The 22,701-nt window shown below is 39.7% G+C and overlaps 2 protein-coding genes and 2 long non-coding RNA genes across 6 annotated transcripts in view; 2 read left to right on the top strand and 2 right to left on the bottom strand.

Annotated features, from left to right (window-relative positions):
• Positions 1-239: 239 nt before the first annotated feature.
• On the top strand, positions 240-3,510 carry LOC117952901. Of its 2 annotated transcripts, XM_034885509.1 has the most exons (6): positions 240-490; positions 815-901; positions 1,291-1,599; positions 2,195-2,321; positions 2,421-2,445; positions 2,628-3,510. In XM_034885509.1, the coding sequence occupies exons 1-6, from the start codon at positions 472-474 to the stop codon at positions 2,721-2,723; spliced, it is 663 nt and encodes a 220-aa protein (XP_034741400.1). In that variant the 5' UTR covers positions 240-471; the 3' UTR covers positions 2,724-3,510. The 2 variants fall into 2 exon arrangements, 1 of the variants encoding a protein (XP_034741400.1); XR_004658533.1 differs by lacking the exon at positions 2,421-2,445 and having other exon boundaries at positions 244-490; positions 2,195-2,325; positions 2,631-3,510.
• Positions 3,511-4,752: 1,242 nt separating this feature from the next.
• On the bottom strand, positions 4,753-5,095 carry LOC117952903. Its single transcript, XR_004658535.1, has 2 exons — positions 4,962-5,095; positions 4,753-4,831 (listed from the first exon to the last, which is right to left on the bottom strand). It is a non-coding gene; the product is annotated as an uncharacterized LOC117952903 (long non-coding RNA).
• Positions 5,096-6,927: 1,832 nt separating this feature from the next.
• si:ch211-214p13.3 (nectin-1) overlaps positions 6,928-22,701 on the bottom strand; it is a 24,187-nt gene continuing 8,413 nt past the window's right edge. Inside the window, exons 3-9 of one of the 2 annotated variants that reach the window (XM_034885504.1) lie at positions 16,668-17,009; positions 16,266-16,568; positions 12,485-12,578; positions 11,711-11,862; positions 10,431-10,539; positions 10,219-10,312; positions 6,928-7,085 (exon numbers count right to left, since the gene is read on the bottom strand). In XM_034885504.1, coding sequence (XP_034741395.1) covers positions 7,074-7,085; positions 10,219-10,312; positions 10,431-10,539; positions 11,711-11,862; positions 12,485-12,578; positions 16,266-16,568; positions 16,668-17,009 — 1,106 coding nt within the window. In that variant the 3' untranslated portion in view covers positions 6,928-7,073. Of the gene's footprint in view, positions 7,086-10,218; positions 10,313-10,430; positions 10,540-11,515; positions 11,628-11,710; positions 11,863-12,484; positions 12,579-16,265; positions 16,569-16,667; positions 17,010-22,701 lie in introns of those variants that run through there. The other variant, XR_004658532.1, reaches the window with a different exon arrangement.
• LOC117952902 overlaps positions 17,627-22,701 on the top strand; it is a 24,492-nt gene continuing 19,417 nt past the window's right edge. Inside the window, exons 1-2 of the long non-coding RNA XR_004658534.1 lie at positions 17,627-17,724; positions 19,449-19,452. This is a non-coding gene — a long non-coding RNA (uncharacterized LOC117952902). The remainder of the gene's footprint in view (positions 17,725-19,448; positions 19,453-22,701) is intronic.

The following is a 22,701-nucleotide window of genomic DNA, read 5'->3' as shown; positions in this document are numbered from 1 at the left end:
AGTTCTGAAGGCAAAAGGGGGTCCAACCCGTTACTAGCATGGGGTACCTAATAAAGTGGCCGGTGAGTGTATATTTTCAAACCTGTACTTTGTTACTATTTCTTGAGTAGAGAAGTTAAATCAGTACTTCTGCTTTTACCAGAGTATTTTTTAACTTTTAAAAAGACATAAGTGTCTGTACTTCTTATTGAGTACGGGAAGTCAGCACGTTTGCCATCTCAGCATGACCACCAAAGTCATGACAACATTTACTTCCTGTAAGGAAACCATTTCTAGTGTGGTGTGCTTGTGGGAGGTCTGGCCAGGTTTAGTCTTGAAACTTCCAATTCATGTCCGCAACAGAATTGTACGCAGAAATGAGGTAATTGAGATTGAAATATTCCTATATATATAATTTCTTCCTATTTTTGTCTTAGTAACATTAAAGCTGTAATTTAGAGTTGAGGTATTCAGAAAGAGACAAAATAGCAGATGCAGACACTCACTACCGGTAAGTAAGTGTGGTTACTATATCTATCAGAATGTGCCTGTATGTGGGCTGATCTTTTCATGATTCTTATGCACTCACATTTGTTTGATACTGATCATGTGACATATTTTGTGTTATTAGTTTTATTTTGTCAGTCTGTGACTGAGATACTCTTTAAAAGGCGATTTTTGATCTGAGTGAGGCTTTCCTTGTTAACAAAGTGTGAATAAGAATTAAAATATTTTGGCAAAATACCAAATACCTATACCATATTTACGTTTCACCTAATGAGCTGACCAACCCACATAAACATGATGTTTACAATGAAAATGTCTTTGTTTCAAGGTGGGATGGAGGCTTTTTGTAAATATTTGGGCGTCAACAGGACCTTTTCTCTGATATGTTACATGTTCTGGATTTTCCCACCAGCAGGTAAATTGCGTTTACTCTGACAAAGAATATGAGCTTCAGGAATAGTTTGACATCTTGGGAAACATGGTAATTCACATTCTTGCCAAGATGAGAAGGTTTATACCACTTTCAAGATATAAGGTGTAAATTTGTGATCTTAAGTGCTTGTATGTGGCTACCTAGAGACAGAGCCATGCTAGCAGTCCCCCTCATTGTCAATCGTTATGCTTATCTTACCATAAACTGGTAGCAGTTATATATTCACCAGACATAATATGGGAGTGGCATGAATCTTCTTATCTAACTTTCAGCAAGAAAATGAAGAAACATTGCTTTTACTGTAGCATAAAGTGTGACATGACAACTTGGTTGAAGTAAAAATTAAACCTATCATCTAATTTCCCTCACAGAAGGAAACACCATCTCACAGGTGGTTGGCTCCAAAGTGATCCTGCCTTGTAATTACAAGTCAAACAGTACATTGGTTCAGCTTACATGGAAAATGAATGACAATATCCTGTTTACTTACAAGCCAAAGACAGCCTTATACAACAGTACCACAGCTCTCAACTTGAACATAAGTATGTCTATGTCAGAGAGCCAAATGTCCGCTCTGGTCATAGAGAGAGTCCAGAAGTCTCATACAGGAAACTACACCTGTGATATCAACACGTTTAAAGGAATTGAAGATCCGAGGAGGTGGGATCTGATAATAACAGGTAAACTAATCTGTGGTAAAATTATGTCCTTGTAAGATTAGATGAAACATAAGTAATCCCTGTGTCAAAAGCAATATGACATTCAATGAAAAAAAAGGAACAGAGTGAATGTGGGGTTTAAAAAGGATAATAGAGCCAACAGTTGTGATACTGCTGCTATATGGACCTGCATGAAACACTCACACACACACACAGGAAAATCCAAACTGAATGAGGTGAAACAGTTAAAAGGTACAGTATGGCTGGCTACACTGGTATTTTTTCCATGTTTGCAGACTGTGGAACATAGTGTACAATTGTTTCAGTGAGATACAGTATATTACTCCCTTTGCTAAACTGTCAGTGTTTTTCTCATCTATTATGTTGGTGGAACAAAGAGCTTGGATATTGTAGAGTATAACTACATCATGGCACACAATGTGGGTGACTGGGACATTTTTAGAGTCCACAGGATATGTAAGCACCACTTCAATTTCCTTTATGAGAAACTGATCTCACACAGACAAATATCACTGTTTTAAATGAAGTTGTGCTTAATTTAACTGCATATTAGACTTAGTCTATAGTGGGTTTAATACGGTTTTAATCCCTGCAGAGCATGAGGAAGCTGGAAATGTGGACAAGCTATTGATTGCTGTGGCAGCGGTTGTTCCTTGTGTGTGTTGCCTGACCTTTGCATTAGCTTTCATCATTCTGCAAAGAGTCCGCAAACAACGTGCAGAGTAAGTGACATCCAACATGTGATTCTTTGCTCAAGAAGACATATGACTAATTACATCATAGGGTGCTGCTTGAGTTTAAACAAAATGTCTCTCTTTCAGGGATCCTTCTCACATTGCAGAAATGGTAAGTATTATATTAATCACCTTGTCATTTGTGAGGTTCACAGTGAATTACAACAAAGTGAATTAAATACAATTCCTATTACAATACATTTTTCAGAGATCCTCACATTAAACTGAGCTACAGTTTTGCTGTAAACCAACATGTAGAATTTTAGAATTTTGTTGTATCCCTTTTTTTCTCAGCAGCAGAAGCAAGAAGAAGATATTTATGAAAACTGCCTGGAAGGTCAACAACGTGGCTATAATCAGCCTCGCTATTACAAAGTCAGGGCTCAATGACATGAAGCACAGTCCAAAGAGAGAGAAGAAAAAGGAAATGGAGTACTGGGAGTGGGCACATCTGTGAAACTAATCATTTTATAAAACAACCATCCTTTATAAAATATAAACAAAGTTGTAAAACCTGTTTTTTCCCCATCCTTTCTCTAAATTATTCTCTAAATTTAACTTGAATTACTTCAGTCCTTTTACTATATTATTTACTATGTTCCATAAAGTTTATGGTTATACTTTCACAGATGCTCAAGATTATGGCGTAAATTTAACCATATCCCACGCAAGAAATATTAGTGTGTAATACATTTTTAAAAAGATTGCTGTGATGCAGCTGGCAAAATGTCATGTGACATCATAAGACCCATAGTTAAGCTTTTGATTATACATTAGGCTTACTGATTTAGTGTACAAATCAGTAAGCATTTGGAAGACAATTGAAATATGAAATATCAAACAGTAAACGGAATACAGCTGCTCCAAGTAAAAGACAACATTAAGGTAAGAAAGCTACAAAGACAGGGAGAACTGAAGACGAGTAAAGGTTCAACAGCCCATTAAAGCTTAGATTCTTAGTGATTTTTGTAACCAATGGTAGTTGAGCTTAAAGGGGTGCTCCAGTCATTTGGTATTCAAAAACTTGAGTCACTGACTCTCAAGTGAAAGCTGATTAAACAAAATATTGAAAATGGAGAAATGGGCTTTGCAAATGATTATTGAAATAAATGATTGTAGTGTCCAGTAACACAATGTACATATGGATGTGAGTATTGCATTTAGACAAAAATAAAAAAAATCTTAACCACCAATCTATCTTTTAAAAGAATGGGAAATGGATGCTTTTTTTATCACCAGTCTTATGTGTCACATCACTGTACTATCCATAAGACTTGCAAGGACAAGGATCTATTTGTTTCCTTGGTTTCCTGTTATGAGGCTTCTACTGCTTTTTTCAACTCAATGCATCCTGAATACTGTGTTTACTTTTCAAACACTGACCAACCCAAACTGTGTACACACTGTATATACAGAAATACTTGAGGCATTTGTAATGTGTATAAGATTTAATTAGAGAGCAAAGGAAGAGTGATTGACAAACTGAACATTGCCGTACCACCAAAAGAGAGGATAAAAAATAAACAATGAATGCTTTCTCACAAAACAGAAAACATTTGACATCAGTCCGGAAACTACAGATTACTTTTTATGTAAAAATTAATAATAAAGCAAATACACTGTTACATTCCTAAACCTATTAGTGCACAATGTAAAACACTCAACACACAATTAATGTATTATTTAAGGTTTTAAAAGAAAATAAGGACAGACTACAAAAGTATAGTAAGCTCATTATCTTCTAACTCTACCCCCCAGATTTGAAGTCCTCAGACCCAACCAATGCCAAGTGACATCCATTTCCCCATTGATTTCAATCTTTTTATCTTTTTATCAATTCAAAACACCATTAAACAGACTTTGATGTGTAAAATCAATATCAATCAATTTATCTTTTATAAATAATTATAATATTTTTGAAACTGAACCCAATTTAACATTTTCAGTGCACATTTAGCAGCTATGAAGACTCAATATTTACATAGAGGATTCCTTACATAGTTTTAATGCGTTTGAAATGTCTTCAGAAGTATTTCTTAAGTGTTTCTTTTTTGTGCTGTACAAAGCTTGTAATTATAAACTGTGCTAAATTACGCTGTTGACCCAACTGCTGCACGCACACATGTAAAATTTCAGTTGAAATAAGCATACATTGTTTATTCGTCAGAATAAACATTTTCTACGATACTATACACCACTCAGCTACAGTGGGGACAAGGCATATTTGGTTTATTGTTTTGCACCTGCAAAACAGTTTGATGAGTTTATTAGGAGGATATGGCAAAAGGATATTGTTGTAACTACAATATCTAAATATGTTAACATACATGTTACATTTTAGACATCCATTGATCTCATGATGATGTATCCTACTATATGGTCCCATAAAATTTCCTTTAGTGTTATTAGCAAGTTGATGTTTTTTGGTTCAGAGGGAATTGTCCATAGAATAATTAGATTGATTGCAAATTTAATATACCTTGTTCACACCCTGTAACCTTTATTTTTAGCTTAATGGCATTACAATGCCATTGTGTCAAAGTACTACTGTGTGTTTGTTAATAATCAAATGTTACCATGCTAACCAGCTAAAGACAGATAATAAACATTTTAAATATTACATACTACAAGTGAGGATATTGAAATACACTGGCATAAAATATAGACTTACATAGCTGCTAGATATGGCTGTTGACTCTTAGCCAAATTTCTTAGCGCTAACACACACATACCCAGGTTTTGCTGTAATGAGGTAAGAATGAGCCTTGGTCTAACACGCCTGCTCTCGATCCGGATATTTCTTTTCACAGATCAGTATCCAAACTTATTGACATATACAGAAACAAGACAGATAAACAGATGGAGAACTGTTTTAAATATGGAATAATCTTTTTCTGCAGTCAACTTCATTTTGACCTTCACTGAAAATGGAACTTTTTGCTGACTTTGAGGTCAGATGGTCTCTGGTGTGTTTACACATAAATGCATAACTGCGAAACTGCATAAATAAGATAGGTGAGTTACACTGATGTCAGAAAGACATTGTTGACATTGTCGATAGAAAACCAACTGAAACCCAGAACTACATTTGATGAGTGAATACGCACTTAGATTGCTGTGGAAGATATTTATCCAAATAGAGCATGCATTTTTTTGAGTGGCATTTTTATCTTTATATGATACTATAGCATGCAATGGTAGTAGAATATTCCAACTTCTTAGGGCCCTATTTTAACAATCTAAGAGAACAGCATGCATCACCCATTCCTTTTAAAGGCCAGGTGTGTTTGTACCTTGGAGCATTTCTATTATGAGGGTGAATTTGTTAAGTAGGAAGGAGAGATCTTCAGGAGAAGAAACTAATCTGCTTGTGCGTGAAGTGAAAGCATGCAAGCAGATCCACACACTACACCCCTGTCCCTACACTAATCTGACATTATTTGTCTTAGATTCAGTGCATGTTTATTATTATAACAAAGTTCTCAGGAAAGATGCAGCTGCCAGTTGGCTTTCACAGATGACAGTCATAGTACTGTATATATATATATATTCAGTCAGGAAATAATTCATTAAATAACTCAATGACAAAATAGAATGAGAAATTGGAATGACATAGAATAGAATAAAAGCTAAAAATATGAAAAGAAACAACAATAACATTGATGAATCTGGTGGCAACATTCAAATAATAAAACAACCAAAGTACTAAACTGCCCTTAGCAGACTTCTACAGCACTTTCATAAAAAAAAAAAACGTAGTGTTTCTCCCTTTCCCCAACTTAATTTGTTCAAAAGCATGAAAAAAATGAAAAAAACTGTTGCAGAATGTTTCTTAATTTGTCTGTTTGGTCAATTTGCACCTTTTATCTTAAGTTTAAGTGTGTTGAGGCTCTTTCGCCACATTTCTATTCTATTCTATTATTCTAGTATTCTATTCAAATTTATCATGAATAATTTCTTGGCAAGTAACCTAGTTCATTGTGTGCTTACATAAATGCTTCATGGAACTCTGCTTTTAACCGTTAATGCAGTTGGTGGTTAAACAGAATTGCAGTACCGTTAACTATTAAGCAAACAGTCACAAGCTACATTTAAATAGATAATGTTGTTGGCACTGACTCTGTTAGAAAAAACGGGACGTTCTAAAAAGCTTAACGTGAAAAGGCTTAACGTGGTTTAATGTACCTAAATAACGATCAATCATCACCATATTTACCATGGCCATATCTTGTCATAAACACTTAAACCTGTCAAAAAAACTAAACTGAAATCCAACGATTGTAGAAGTTATCTCACTGTAACGTTTTCTTCTTCATTGGTGTCTATGGCGAGGAAAAAGCTTAACGTGGCTTAATGTACCTAAACATCGATCAATTATCACCATATTTCTCTCACATATTGCTCCTAATAACCAGTGAAAACTGTCAAAAAATCTCTGTGTGATGTATGTCTCTTTTTCACGTAAGGTTTTTCCCTACAATATCCCTTAAAGAAGCAGACACGCTTAATGTCACCTACCGTCCATAATAATAGGACTTGGGATCTGATTTTTTTGACAGTCTATTATACCAATAGGGTAATAATTAGCTATTAGCATTAGACATTACCCTATACTAGTAGCAATAGACATTACCCTATACCGTGTTGACTAACCAGCTGAGTGAGGAATGACACATACACCATGGGGGGTGTAAGCCAGCTGCAGTCCAACAGTTGTCCAGCTTGTTGCTGCCTTGCATGTCAAAGAGATTCCTATGGCAGACAATTCAAAATGTTTTATTAAAACCAAGAAGTAAATTCCAAAAGAATCTAAAAATAGTTTTAAGGTTTCCGCTGAAAGAACATTTAAGAAAGACAATACACTGAAAAAAGATAGACAGTTGTACTTTATATCAGGGGCATTCAACGTTTTATAAGCCAAGGAACCCTTGAACTGTGAGTGAGACAAAGCAGGAAACCCTCTACTACATATATTGTATAAAATGAAGTTGCATGTTAAACTGGGCCTACAATAATGTGTAGGCAACATAAAGCCTTTATACGTATCTTTTCAGTGCATAGAATCCTAAAAAAATTGTTGGCATGATTTTATAAATCATGTTTTAATGTTAAACATACATATAGGACAGTGAATCTCTCCGGGAACCATCACCTTATCATGGTGGAGAGGTTTGTGTGTCCCTATGAACCTGAGGGCTGTATTGATGGGAGCTTTGTGCTCCTGGTAGAGTCTCCCATTGCAAAGTGGTCTCAGGTGAGGGGCCAGACAAAGAATGGTTCAAAAGATCTTATGACAAAGCGAGGAAGGGATCGAGGGACCCTGCCCAGAGGAAGCCCGGGGCCCCCGTTTAAGCCACGCCCAGACAGAGGGCTCGTCAGCGAGCGCCTGGTGGCCGGGTTTGCCACGGAGCCCGGCCAGGCACAGTCTGAAAAACCTACGTGGCACCTCTCTCTCCAGCCCCATCACCTGTGGGAGAAACCGATGGGATCGGGTGCGCTGCCAAATGGGTGGCAGTGGAGGTCAGGGGCCTCGACAGACCAGACCCAGGCAGAAGAGGCTGGCTCTTGGGACGTGGAATGTCACTTCTCAGTGGGGGAAGTAGCCAGAACTTGTGCGGGAGGTGACGTGCTACCAGTTGGATCTGGTGGTGCTTACCTCCGCGCACAGTATTGGTTCTGGAACCATACTCCTGGATAGGGGTTGTACTCTGTTGTATTCCGGAGTTGCCCAGGGTGTGAGGCGGCGGGCGGGTGTGGGGATACTCACAAGCCCCCGGCTGAGCGAGTTTACCCCGGGTGTCCGAGAGGGTTGCCTCCCTACACCTGCGGGTGATGGGAGGGAAAACTCTTACTGTTGTTTGTGCATTTACACCAAACAAGAGTTTGGAGTATTTGGCCTTCTAGGAGACCTTGAATGGAGTCCTGTATGGGGCTCCAGTAGAGGACTCAGGAGGGCCGATAGTCGACAGGACAGGATATTGAGGCGTCCTCGGGCAGGGGAGGGGTTATAGATCGGTGGGCTCAGGATTTCATCGCTGCTTTTTGCAGATTATGTGTTACTGATGGCATCATCGGCCTGTGACCTTCAGCGCTCACTGGATCGGTTCGCAGCCGATTGTGAAGCGGCTGGGATGTGGCTCAGCACCTCTAAATCTGATGCCATGATTCTTAGCAGGAAACCGATGGAGAGCCTTCTTCAGGTAGGGAATGAGTCCTTACCCCAAGTGAAGGAGATTAAATACCTTGGGGTTTTGTTTGCGAGTGAGGGGACCATGGAGCGGGAGATTGGTCAGAGTATCGGATTTCTGGCACTGTTGTGACGAAAAGAGAGCTGAGCCAGAAGGAGAAGCTACCGGTCAGTTTTTGTTCCTAGCCTCACCTATGGTCATGAAGGCTGGGTCATGACCGAAAGAACGAGATCCAGGGTACAAGCGGCCGAAACGGGTTTCTTCAAGTGAGAGGCCAGTGTCTCATTCAGAGATAGGGTGAGAAGCACAGTCATCCGAGAGGAGCTCGGAGTAGAGCCGCTGCTCCTTTGCATCGAAAGGAGCCAGTTGAGGTGGTTCAGGCATTTGGTAAGGATGCCTCCTGGGCCCCTCCCTAGGGAGGTGTTCCAGGCACGTCCAGCTGGGAGGAGGCCTCGGGGAAGATCCAGGAGTAGGTTGAGAGATTATATCTCCAACCTGTCCTGGGAACTCCTCTGGATCCCCCAGTTGGAGCTAGTTAATGTGGCTCGGGAAAGGGAAGTTTGGTGTCCACTGCTGGAGCTGCTGCCCCCGCGACATGATATCGGATAAGTGGACGAAGATGGATGGAATCCTGTGGAATAACTATCTGAGAATCTCAGTGATTTACCGAGTATATTTTTTGTGTGTTTTTTTTCACAACTAGGCTGATTTATATATGTATTTATATATGTTGGATTCATGTGAAGACATTTTAATTCTTAAAAAACTTTCAAAAGTTGCAAAGGAACTCCCTTCATTCATGTTAGCAGATGATGTTCTAGTACAGGGGCGGCTGTGGATCAGTGGGAGAGCGGTCGCCTGCCCATCAAAAGGTTGGTGGTTCGATCCGGTATGTGAAACTTGTGATTTACTTATCCAACGACACACCAGTCTAACATTATAGAAACTTTCAAAAAAGTAACAATGACCGTGCCCTCCTTGCAGTAACTCTGATCCCTGGATCACCTGTTGAAAATCTCTGCTTTATATTAAAGGTCCAATATGTAAAAATTTTACTTTAATAAATCCAGAAATGACCCCAATGCATTATCAGATATGCAATATTGTTTTTTGTATGGCACTATGGCAACCACACTTTACAATACCTTTGAAGCCACAGTCAATAGTCTGTTGTTTGCCTGTTTGTTTGTGTGTTTTACTTACTTACTGTTTGTTTTTTGGCTTTTACTGTAGAAAACCGCTGCTGCTGTAATAAGGGAATTTCCCCACTATGGGATAAATAAAGTATTAGGTGGTGAGTTATTTTAAGCCAAGAGCGGGGGTTGTAACTTGCGAAGAGAGGACCTTGAATTAGCAGTGTGTTGAGCGATTGTTGCCGTAATTCTAAGCCAATAAACTGTGTATTTCAATCGGGTGGAAAAGGAAGGCGAGGTTGTGGAATTTTTAGCGGTTCCGACAGAATTCAGACAGCAAATCTGAATTCTGCCCAGCAACATATCCGCGCCACAATCGACAAAGGAAGGAAAAATAGTTGGCATACTACTAAGGGTTAGGATGGAGATCGCTTTGTTACTACTGTCAAACCCCATGGTTCACATAATAATTCACAGTAACTTGCTCACACAGATCCTATCCTGAGGATGATAAAAAAGAGGCAATATGCGCTGTAGCAAAACAAATATAATTTTTTTCTCTACCTCTACTGCTTCCTCTTCTACTCTTTGAGGCCTTTCGGGTGGGTTGCAAGTTGTTGGGACCTTTTCCCTCCCCCTGCGTGTGTGCTCTCCTGTCCTGGATAATGAATCACCAGTTAACATACAACTAAAAATGTATATAGTATATACAGTAGATGTTTATATAATTAGCAGTACTGTAAATTACACTTGTGCAGTACTACTGTATACAGTACCTTGTAAATCTCCCAGAGCTATAAAAGTACCAAACCGCAGCAACAAGGGCAATCAGCAAAAGAACAATCAGTAAAAGACCAAATAAGATCCAACCAGTAATGCTGGCATCTGTATGAAGACAGGAGACAGAAAGAACACAGGAAACAGATACAAATATACTGTATATATTGCCAGTTTATAAGGTACAACCTTGCAATGAATCCCATCTTAAAGCTTATCCTATTTAGTTTTTGACTGAGCTGTCTCAGCTCCTTTGACAGTCTGGGTTATTATAAGATGGTGGAAACTGTGGAGGAAAAATATCCAACAACAGCTGAGTTGTTGGAATGGGGATTTAATGGTTGAGGATTGTTCGTATGTCCAGAGTAAGTGAACAACTTGTTACACTAAATGCTTCAGTTTTTGAGAGTGGCGTCAAGCTCCTCAGGATCATGGCGTGTTTACACATTATTATGTATTATTTAAATGCTTACAAATATTTGACTAGCCATTCACAAGTCGTATAACACACATGTTCAAACATGTGAAATGTTCTGGTCATGTTCATTTCATGTGTCTTTTGCTTCTTCTTTATACCCACGACCTGCTGGGAAATCCTATCAAAACACATTTAGCGAGGGATTTTTGCATGGTGTTTAAATGCAATGGTAGTCAACTAAATGTGAAGTGAAGGCTAATAAAAAACTAAATGCTATGAAACAGAGAAAACATACATTAACTATGAAATACATTAAATGCAGAACTTGTTTTCATAAGAAGACACAAAATTAAACATATAATTTGTAAAGTATTACCTTGAAACAAAAGAGAAATATTTAGAACATAAAAGGTGGATGAATTTCATAATTGTCATGTTATAACAATATAAATATAACTATATTACCACTACCCAGAGATACATATGGTAATCATCAAACCATTCCTAGTTATTACCTTGGTAATTGCATGCGATTATATCTGTTACCTTTTTTATCACCTTATTACCCCAGTATTACATCTTATTACTGTGATTAATTACCCTGTTGTTACCTATATATTACCCCCTTATTTTCATACTGTTAACCCACTATTACCATGTTATTACTGTGGTGGAATTTAAATTGCTACCACATTCTCTAGTGTGTCCTGGGAGAAAGCCTAATAAATTCAACTCCAGCCGTGGATGTCCAAGCTTCTTCCATAGGTTTAACTACTTACTTTAAAAAAAATAAGAGACACAAATTACAGAGTCAAAGAACTTCCTTTGACAAACCCAAAGCCAAATTAAACCAGACCTCACCTGTCACATGCACATAGAGGTAACTATGTTTTTTTCCATAACGGTTACTTGCTTCACACTGGTAGAGGCCATTGAGGTCAGAGGTCATACTCTGAAACTGTAGTGTTCCACCATCTACTTTGACAGCCAACTGAGGCCACAACTGGTTCTTTCTGGAACAGACAAACAAGGCTCAGCATGATAATGGATAGCTTAATAAAGACAACCATAGGTCAGAAAAAATCTGCAAACTGTTGAGTTATACCAAAAGTTGAATTTCAATAATTAGTTCTTTATTTGTTCTCTTAATGGATAGATGTGTTGTTGTTCTAACTCACCAGATAGCTTTTTATATGTTTGTTTATTCTGCACAATTACTGAAGTGTAAACAAGAATTTACAGTTTTAACTGGGGCTGATGTGCTGTAGCAGTTTGTGATTTAAATTATATGATCTCATTGGCAGATTAAGTTTGCTTTGTTCATTTTTTTTGGGAACTTTAAGAACTTCTTGTCCATGTTGGCCGAGAAGAGAAGGTTTTTGTATGACAAAATTGTCTAAATTGAATGTGTAGCTGTCGATTCCCACTATGATACAAACTGGTAATGTCCAGCTCCATTCCTGAGACAATGACTCTGCAGTGCACTGGCTTCAAAGAGTAAACATGGAGACAGTGGAACGAGATAAATACCCCACCTTATGCAAGCAGGATGTGAATTTACATGACCAGGGGACACTGAACACACAAATATGTCTTTTTATTCTTTGCTTTAGTGTTTGTAAATAAATACTGTACCTGCTCCAGGTAAAGTCCGCATTTGGGTTGGCTTCAGTCACACATTCTAATGAGCCTTTAGATCTTTCACTGATCTTCACATCAGTGGGGGAAACTACAAGAAACAGAGAGGAAAAAAGAATGAGCAGTAATTCAGGGAAATACTGATACTAATAACTCGGTGTAGAAAGCAAAGATCATTTTCATTTGTCTCGCTACTGACAGCACAACACATTTTAAAAAACCAGAGCAGGAATTCTCCTATAAGCTCAAATGGACCCTTTTTTACAACAGATCTTCTGTTGCTAGTGGAATTTCCCCTCCTACTCATGAGAATAACAAACTGAACACTGTTCCATTGTTCCACCCAACGCTTCCATCAAACTATCACAAAGGTGATCTAGTAATATAGTCCAGCCCAGCCATGAAATAATCCCATATACAATTTCAACCTTCTGTTGTCCGTTATTAAAACCTGGCTGTGATGAATCGGCTTCATCTAGATTTACTGACTCTGTCATAGTGCTGAGAAACAGATGCCTCAATAAAGATAAATCTTTAAAAAACTAGATCAGTGTAAACATGAAGACTCCAGCTCTTGCCAGCAGTAATGTTTATGGGACTTGTGAATTGTAGATATTTGTTAAATTGAAAAATACAGGTTTTATATTTTTATATTATATATATATATTTTTTTCTATAAATGGATCTTGGATTTTAAAAACAAAATGTAAACACACCCAAACTAGTCATCCCTTAAACAGCAGTTAAGAAAACAGAAGCTCCTTTTACACGGCCTGTTAGGTTAAGACGAGACTGTTGCGCTTTGCCGTCTGTGTGAAGGCTACAAAGACAGAACGGGAGGACAGAGTTGTCGCGGCGGGGGCAAAGGTGTTCTCAGAGCTGTAACAGAGCCGAACTGATGTCTGTGTGAAAGGGACAGCTGGCATGGCGGCATTACAATCAATGGTCATGTCAGTGACAAAGCAGCATTCAGTTTAGCCAAAGTTATTAATAACTTGTACAAACATTGCATGCAATAATCCGCTTGCTCTCCCCCTCACACACACACACACAGACACACACAAATGTGGTGGTAAAACATTGTGCTACAATAATAGATAAAGTTGGCGGTTGGGGTTTGCATGGTTAATTAAAGGTGAGGAACAGCTTACACCCACAAGACGCAGATGCTGTTGTTGCACACTATTGTGATTTACAGTGGCTTGCATACTTGCATAAAAGTACACACCCATGCCAAAGTTGATTAAAAAGAGTAATAAAAAAACAAAAACATTTTGGAAATTGATCTTAATTTAAAAAAAATTGGAAAATACAACCTTTTAAAGACACCAATTTTCTTTGTGAATGAATAATGTATTGTAAATAAATAAATGTTTTTTCTTAAAATACAGGGGGCATAAGTATGCAACCCCTATATTAACTTCCATTAGAAGCAAGGTTGTTTTGGGCAGCTGTGGCTCAGTGGTAGAGAGGTTGCCTGCCAATCGGAAAGTTGGTGGTTCAATCCCTGGCCTTGTAGTCCCATGTCGAATTGTCGTTTGGCAAGACACTGAACCCCGAGTTGACCCCGATGCTGCGCATTGGAGTGGGAATGTGTGTGAGTGTATATCTGATGAGCAGGTGGCACCTTGTACGGCAGTCTCGGCCACAGCGTATGAATGTGTGTGAATGGTGAATGTTTCCAGTAGATGTAAAAGCGCTTTGAGTAGTCGTTAAGACTAGAAAAGCGCTATATAAATACAGCACACTTACATTTATTCTTAAAGGCCAGTTACTTCATGGATCCAGGATACTGTGGATCCGGATAAAGTTCCCTTGGCCTTTGTAATTAAAATAGCCCCATATCAACACATACCTTTCACCATGCATAGAGATAGGCATGGCTCCCGGTGGAAGCTAACTACAGAAGCGTGTGAACAGATCATGATTTGTGCAGTGTTGTAAATCCTCGTAAAACAGGATTCTCATCTTGTGCATGCTGATAGCTCTCTCTCCTCACAAGCATGAGTTCCACCAATTAGAGAATTCCACATCACTGTGGAATTGAAAGATTGTTCAGGATTGTGGGTAATGAAGTACTTATCCAAGACATTGCAAATAAAAGACATTTATCTCAAAGGTTGGTGCCTGATGAACTTTTGGCGTCTTTATTAAAATATACAACCGCTTAAGTCATGTTGTAGCGGGTTTTAAATATACCATCAACGGTAACGATTTCAGGGCTTATACTCCAATTGTCAATGGAGAAATTGCATTGTGTTTTTACTTCCGGAACCTGCTGTGGGAGATCTATTTCTTCCTGGACTGAGCATATATTATTTTCCCCATAGATTAGGAAATTACTTCCATGTTCTGATTCTTACTGTTGTCTTTAAGCATTTTCACACTTGGGTGAATTGGAAAGGATTCCCCTGGTTGTGTTCATCAAAAGAATCTGGGTGTTTCAGCCATTTTAAATGACTAGTGCAGTGCCCATTCAAAACGTGCCTGATCGGAGTGGGCTGTGTGCTTGGCTTCCGGTGTGCTGCAAGCAGCTTTCTCTAAAACCTTTCCTCTAAACAACTTGCCAATCCGCACTTTGCCTCCTTGGGTGCTGACCAATACATCTGACGGATCACTTGTTATTATTGCAAAAAAATTGAATTTACACATACATTTTTAATAAAATTCCTTATTAATTATATTAATTAACTGTTATGGGGGAGGAAGGAGGACCCAAACGCGGCGCAGTGGGAAGCTTCAAAAAAGGCTTTATTAACAAAAAAACAGTCCAACAAACCGGGGATCCAAACGAAAACGGGAAAATGGCCAAAATTTTAAAAACTCACGAAAGGGCCAGGGAATAAGAGGCACAAAACAAGGAAACAAGGCAGGGAATAACTCACGTGGAAAAAGTACAAGGAAACAGGACAAACAACGGGAACACTGCGACAAGATGAGGCACAGGATGACACAACGAACTCTCAGGCAGGACAAAGTCAAAAGGATCTGGCAAGGCAAAAGCGAATCACAGACATTAAATACACAGGATAATTGGGTAACAAGAGGCAGGTGACGAGAGGGCAGGGGAGCAGGTGGAGCACATCAGGTAATCACAGGAGCGGGCAGGCACAGGATGTCAAACTAGGGTTAAGACAAGACAAAAAACAGACTACAAAATAAAGCAGGAAACAGAACCTACAGACACTGGGGGGAACACAGGACAGGACCAACAACACAAAACCGGGGAGAAACTAAGACAAAAACACAAGGAGGCCAAAAGGGAAAAATAAAACCAAACAAAGCACCAAACCAAAACAATCAACCACTGTTCAGGAGGCTGTTTCACGACACTAGGATAAGGGATTAAGCCGGGATATTCAAGTTATCCTGGATGAATTTAGCTTTGACTTGGTTGCACGCAACCAGATTGAAATACACCCAGCCAAGTGACCATGGATATTTATTCTTTGGGGTTAGCCTGGTCAAGAGCAGGCTAACCGCCAGGCTAAGATCAATCTTGGAGTCTCATGTGTCAAATCAGCTGCCGTGTGATCCGAAATAAACGTGTTTAACAGTTGTTCCGTGTTCTTCTGCAACACGTTTAGTAAGGCCGTTATTTCATAACCCCGTTATTCCCATCACTGTAAATGAGACCCCAGAGCATTCTTGCACCATGCAACCATAAAAAGCAGTAACAAGCAGTAATACAAATGAAATAAACTACATCATTCATGATGGAGAATTTAATAAATAACAAAGAATATATATAATAAGTGATAGGAGTAAGTGTACTCACAGTAGACCTGTATGTCGAAGGACAGGGTTTCTTCTACCAACATGGCTGCACTGGTGACGACGCACTGGACAGAATGACTGTTGACTTCTTTGGTAGGTACTCCAAACAGCGAGCTGGTTGTGGTAGTTGTACCGTTGGCATGCTGGGTGAAGTTGGTGGTTTCCCTCACTGTTTCTGCCAGAGTACCCACAAGCCACCTTACCAGTGCAGGAGGCTTGGAACTAGCAGCTATGCAAGTGACGAGGGAAACTTCTTCATTTCCCAAAGTAGGATGATTATCCTCCAGGCTTGAGACCGGAGGCACTAGGAAAGTTCCAGTACATACAAAAGTCAATATGCAAGCATGACGGTAAGAACAATTCTCTCACACAAACATATATTTTTTTTAAATAAACATTATACCAAGTAAGTTTAGAGGTATGTCTGTCTTGTGATTTCCACTGGGGAACAAAGTAAAGATACACGTGTAGGTGCCTTCATCCATCAATTTGACATTGGATAACTGCAGGGTTGCAATGTTTTCTTTAAAGTTCCCGATAAATTTAAATCGATCATCATGTCCGTTGACAAACTGTGGTCCATCTACGTCCAAGACCGTAAAGAAATTAACATTTTTAGGTTTTCCTCTGGTCGTCTTCTGCCATGAAATCTGGGTTAGGTGCTCCGTGGTGTCGATGAGTTTGCAAGGTAAGATGGCGGTCTCTCCTTGCACAACGGTTATGTTTCCTCCAATGACCTGGAGAGCTGTAAGGTGCATAAAACGTCATCAGACAATCAGGTTCAAAACACAAGTATAAACGAACATGAATTCAGGAAAATTGCAGGAGAAATTCAGGATTTTTCTAAATGATGGGTTGGAAACCTAGCTGGCTTGAGTGACGCAGAGATTGAAAAGTGGCTGATGGTATGCCACTACTGGTACAGCAGCATAAGCCGATCTCCTGGCGTCTTAAATCGCTTACCACATCTGCCCACTTTCTCTATTTATTTGTGAATTTTAAATACCTAGGAGTGTATTTGTTTTAGGAAGAATGCTATTATATTGTAATAAACCATTTAAACCTAAATTTGACTCACCTACATTTCTAACTATATTCCTTTTAGGCACTTCCAAGTCTTCAATAATTTAATTGTCAATAAATAAGAATAAGGCCTATTTCTTTTTGGAATCACGTCTAGCAAGTAGTTACTACTGCAGTGTTGTCGTAGTAAATCGGACACCAGCTGAAGTTTATTTAATGCTATACTCCAAATAGTAATAAACAGGCTTACTTTGCTATCTCTTAGGCCTACATGTAGGTGTACCGCAAGTCCACACCGACTCAAAAACTTAAGTACACAAATTCAGACCTTACGCTTACTTTTAAAATGATAAATGCCTTGCTTTGCGTAGGAATCGTCAAACGCCCGTCCTACGCCTGTTTTAGGTCGTACGCACGTTTCATAAATGAGGGCCAATGTGACGCGCTCGAGATTGTATTGCAGTGATTTATTCCTTCATATGTAAAGTACAACTAGCACTGCAGGTACCAAATGTTAAGATACTTTGTGAGTCCAAATTAGTGTGTTAGTACTTCCGCTCAAACTGCTATGAACACACACACCACCTACAATATAAGTGCACAGTATAATAATCAATAAATAATATAAATGAGGCCATAAACAACATACAATTTGAGTTCCTAACCCTAACCCTTGAGTTCCTACGGCATTCAGACGTCAACATGACTATTGTTTGCCGACACAAACGGGTAAGTTATGTTTCCTGGTAACATTAGCAAATATTTGCATGTGTTCAGGGTCACAGTCAGTATTTACTATACGCTACATAAAGTAAATGAACTTTATCAACCACGAATACACACCAAAATATGTATGCTCTGTACTGTTTGTGTTTCAGATCATTCACGCTTTGCAAAATCGCCGCTGCAGACTGTTTTGGGCGTTCGATGTGACCTGCTGTGCTTTGTATAAACTATATGAGAGTCATGGAGAGGCTTATGAAAACGACTGGGATGCATCTGGGACAGCAGAGCCGGTGGTGACACTGTCACAGGGTGCAGAGGAAGAAGATCGGGATGTACGGGACGGTTTGATGTGCTAAATAGCTAAGTAAAAACTTTTCTTTGATATATGGTCTTGTTTTTTTAAGTAAAAGTGCGCAGTATTGGAAACAACATGCAAAAGCCCTTAACAGCCTTAAATATAGAACCACGATGAAAGAAACTTTGAATTACTTAAGGTTTATTTAGCAAATGTGCAAGAATGCACAGTAAGGAACAGGGTCCCGCTTGCTGTGCATGGCCTGCACAAGCTGGCTCAGAGTCCCAAGGAAGCTCAATTTCGAACTTATTTTAAACTGATTTGCAGATTGTGCAAAATGTGCATTTATTTGGTGACACTTAGTAAATAGAAATAGGCCTACTCTCTGTTTATGCTGTGCCAGCTGTCCAACAATCTCTACTGGTACTACTTTGAGCCAGTCAGCTGTATCGAGAAGCCCCTGACTGCAGACCCGCAGACCACAATGTGGGCGGAGTTAAACGTTGAGGGCGCGGGGTTAAACGTTTAACTATCCAGCCCATTCTCCATCATTTGACCCTGTCATTCCATCGTAATATCAGAGTGAATTCAGCAGTATGCACCCACGCTTCAGACAGCCCTTTTCAAACAATAAATAGTGGGAGTAAAGTGTAACTTTTATAGTCGTTTAGTTTAAAAAAAAAAACTGCTTATGTCTATTTTAAAGTTTCTGCACAAATTGAGCAGGCTGAGGTTTGGATTGGACGGCTTGCTCCCTTCTTTAACTGTCTATGCTAGCTCGAAGTAATCTGAAAGTGTGGGAATTATTTCCATTGAAGGACAATGTTACAGTCGATGTGTTCATGGACGGTCTCTGAATCATCTGCAACCAGGATGAAGGAGAGCTCAGATCCAAAACACCTAGCACATCTTTGTCTCTGCCACCCCAGGACTAGCGCAGCTAGCAAGACCAGTGCAGGTGCTAGTGCCACTGACTCCCGTGTGGATGATAGCCTGTAGATCTGTCTTTAGTGTAGATCTGTCTTTAGAGTAGATCTGTCTTCAGTGTAGATCTGTCTTCAGTGAATGAGCCCGCAACTCAACCAGTGGTCTTCTGTTTTAGCAAGTTTTATTGTGTAGGACCGCCAGAGGAACAGTAAGGTGTGTGAAGGCAATCTGTCTGTATTGTATTATGTCGTTATATGAGATATATGGATTAAAATAATTGATCTAAATTGATGAAAATAATCTCTTATTATGGACACTATACACTAAAGTAACAGCTTGTCTCGGTAGGAAATAACTTCAGTCTTGTTTTACATGGCAGACGTTATCGTTGATTCAAATGGTTAGACAGTGTGGTTGAAAACTTAAAACAAACAGAATTGTGAAATATTCTGCCTCATGTTATGAGCAGAACTAAACTATGTTTTGGGTAACAAATAAGGAGATGGTGGTGCAAAGTTCACCTGGAAAACCTTCCTATGATGTAAGTGTCTACAAAATTATTAAGGCTTCACTTTATATTTTATATAATCGCCGGTGATCGATTCTGCGCAGACCTGGCTCATCTCGAACAAGCCTTATTAGGCTCGTGCCGATCGGTTGCATGCCGTTTAGATTTGTGTCCGACTTGATCCCAACTTGCTCTGACGTCATTCACAGGTGGGCAACGGAATTCTCACGGGAGCAAAGCGGCTGCAGTTCTGAGACGCAGGCCGCGCAGATGCTTTTCACCAGGCTCGTTCGAGATGAACTGCGCCTCGCCTGTAAAGTGGACGAGAGCAGGCGGCAGCAGCGGGGGCGGGGACAGAAAGCTGCGGGAAAGTCGGACAGTTTCCTTCCGATTCCAGCCGCCTTTAGGCTGGACAGGAAGTGACAAAAACACTGTGGTGCGATCCCGATTTAATAAAATATAATCAGACCTACATATCAGCTTGTACACTGTCTCCAGTTGTTTTGATTATGAAAGAGTAGCTGGCAAAGTGCTCTACATGCAATCTCTTGCTGATTTTAATCAACAACACACTGTAGATGATCCGTGATCTGAACAGATTTAGTTTCTCTGACTTCTAAACGTCACTATCAGCCACACAACACGTGTTCTGTACAGAATAAGTCTTTAAGTCAGACAAATAGCAATTAAAATCCCTCCGATTCAAAAACTATACAAAAATTATATCGTCATGAATGATAAATCGTCATCATGGTTTAAACCAATCAGGTGTTATATTAGCTGAGAAGCCGGCGTTTCCCAGCATGCTCTGGGTCCGCCTGGCTCTTGCAGTTGGTGAAAAGCAACTGCGCCGCCTGCGTCTCAGAACTGCGGCCGCCTTGCTCTCGTGAGATTTCCGTTGCCCACGTGTGCATGACGTCAGAGCAAGTCGGGATCAAGTCGGACAGAAATCTAACCAGCATGCAACGGGCGCCGATCGCCGGTGATCGATTCTGCGCAGATCTAGCTCATCTCGAACGAGCCTACCAACTGCAAGAGCCAGGCGGACCCAGGCGCACCCAGAGCATGCTGGGAAACGCCGGCTTCTCAGCTGATTTAACACCTGATTGGTTTACAACATGACGACGATATATATGAACTTTTTTAGTGTTTTTGAATCTGAGGGATTTTAATAGCTATTTGTCTGATTTAAAGACTAATTGTGTACAGAACACATGTTGTGTGGCTGATAGTTACGTTTAGAAGTCAGAGAGAAATCCGTTCAGATCACGGATCATCTACAGTGTGTTGTTAATTAAAATCAGAAACACATCGCATGTAAAACACTTTGACAGCTACTCTGTCATAATTAAAACAACTGGACACTGTGTACCAGCTGATATGTAGGTCTGAAAATATTTTATTAAATCAGAATCGCACCACAGTGTTTTTGTCACTTCCTGTCCAGTCTGCAGGAGCTGGAATCGGCGAGACGGGTATGGCTGCAGCCTGGAGCGTCTCATGTCATCCGTCCGTCTCATGCAATCTTCTCATGCGGAAGTGTGTCCATGAATCCAGAGGGTCAAAAATACGATATCGCGAATAATTTTCCAGATAGAGTCCGGATAAATTCGTGACCACATTTGTTGCAATCAATTGAAAAACGTTAAAAAACTGTTAAAGTAACACTTTTGCCATAGCCTACATCCCCACTAACACAGAACGTTTAGGGAACGTTAGGGAACGTTCGTTTTTGGTTCTCTAAAGGTTAGTTCGAACCAAACCAAAAACTAACGTTTAGGGAACGTTCCCTCCTGGTTATAACGTTCCCTAAACGTTAAGAAAACCAACCAACCGTAACGTTCCCCTGCGGTTGCACCGTACCTTCACACAACGTTCCCGTTTGGTTATTTTTGGTTGCTTTTGGTTGTTCTGAGTATTTGAATTAGCACAAAGGTTTGCTGTCACTCGATTTAAATTCACCCAAAAAATATTGTACTTATACAATCTAAGTGAAATATACTGCATAGCAAGATCTATTCATTTTAAGGCTGATATTAATTTAGCTTGAAACAGTACGTTTGTGCTTGAATTTTTTTTATAACTGTATTAGTTAAAATACTTAAAAACAAGAATCTATCAATAGAACGATTTTCACAACTAAGAAAATTCCATTCTTTAATTTAGTTTGCAAACCGAACCGTTCCACCCCCTACCCAGTAGGGGAGCCTCTGCTCTGAGGAGACCGACTCCGCGTTAGGCGAAGAAGACAAAACCACGCTCAGACCGACCATGCTGCACAACTTGGAAAGCTCACGAAAAGGTAAACGAAGTACTTTACAGTTTAATGATGTTGTGGTTGTAATGGGAGGGTTTGTGGTTTAACTCTTTCCCTCGTACGGCTTTGTTATATTCCGGTTCGGATCAGGTTGACCAAAAATAAAAGTTTGGCTGAAGTAAACAACTTACTTTAGCTTACGTTTTCTACGTCGTTCGCTATCTTGCTAGCTATGCTAGTCATGCACTGAGCTGCTCCAAATCTTTTCTTTTTAGTAAACTGTTTGTACACACACCATGTTCTCAATGCTGAGTTTATGTGTTGAGCCCCAGGCGAGACTTGGAGTAAAGTCTCATGCTGTGTTGAGCCTTCTTAGTGTTTTAAACATGTTGATTTGGATGCTATCATTGAAGGCCCCTAGCCCTCCCATTCAAAAAGGCGAGGCCAGAGTTGGGTGGATGGAGTTTAGATGGAGTGATTACGTCTTTCCCTTTGCTTGCTGCTTTGCACGACGTGTCTGCGTTGTCGCATTGTATGTTTTGTGTCATCGTTTTAACATGCTTGCGTTTTTGTTACAAACAAGATCATTTTTTCCGGTCCTTTTTTTAATTAGTTGTAGTGTCAAGCCAGTACAATCAAAGTCCTTTTTAGGCAGGTCAACCTGCGGCCATCTTGCAGTTCAGGCAGTTATCAGCAAGCTG

The sequence above is a fragment of the Etheostoma cragini genome, chromosome 11 (genome assembly GCF_013103735.1).
Source record: "Etheostoma cragini isolate CJK2018 chromosome 11, CSU_Ecrag_1.0, whole genome shotgun sequence".
Taxonomy (NCBI): Eukaryota; Metazoa; Chordata; class Actinopteri; order Perciformes; family Percidae; genus Etheostoma; species Etheostoma cragini.
The sequence above is the reverse complement of the archived record's forward strand: the minus strand, read 5'-3'. Positions and strand labels throughout refer to the sequence as shown.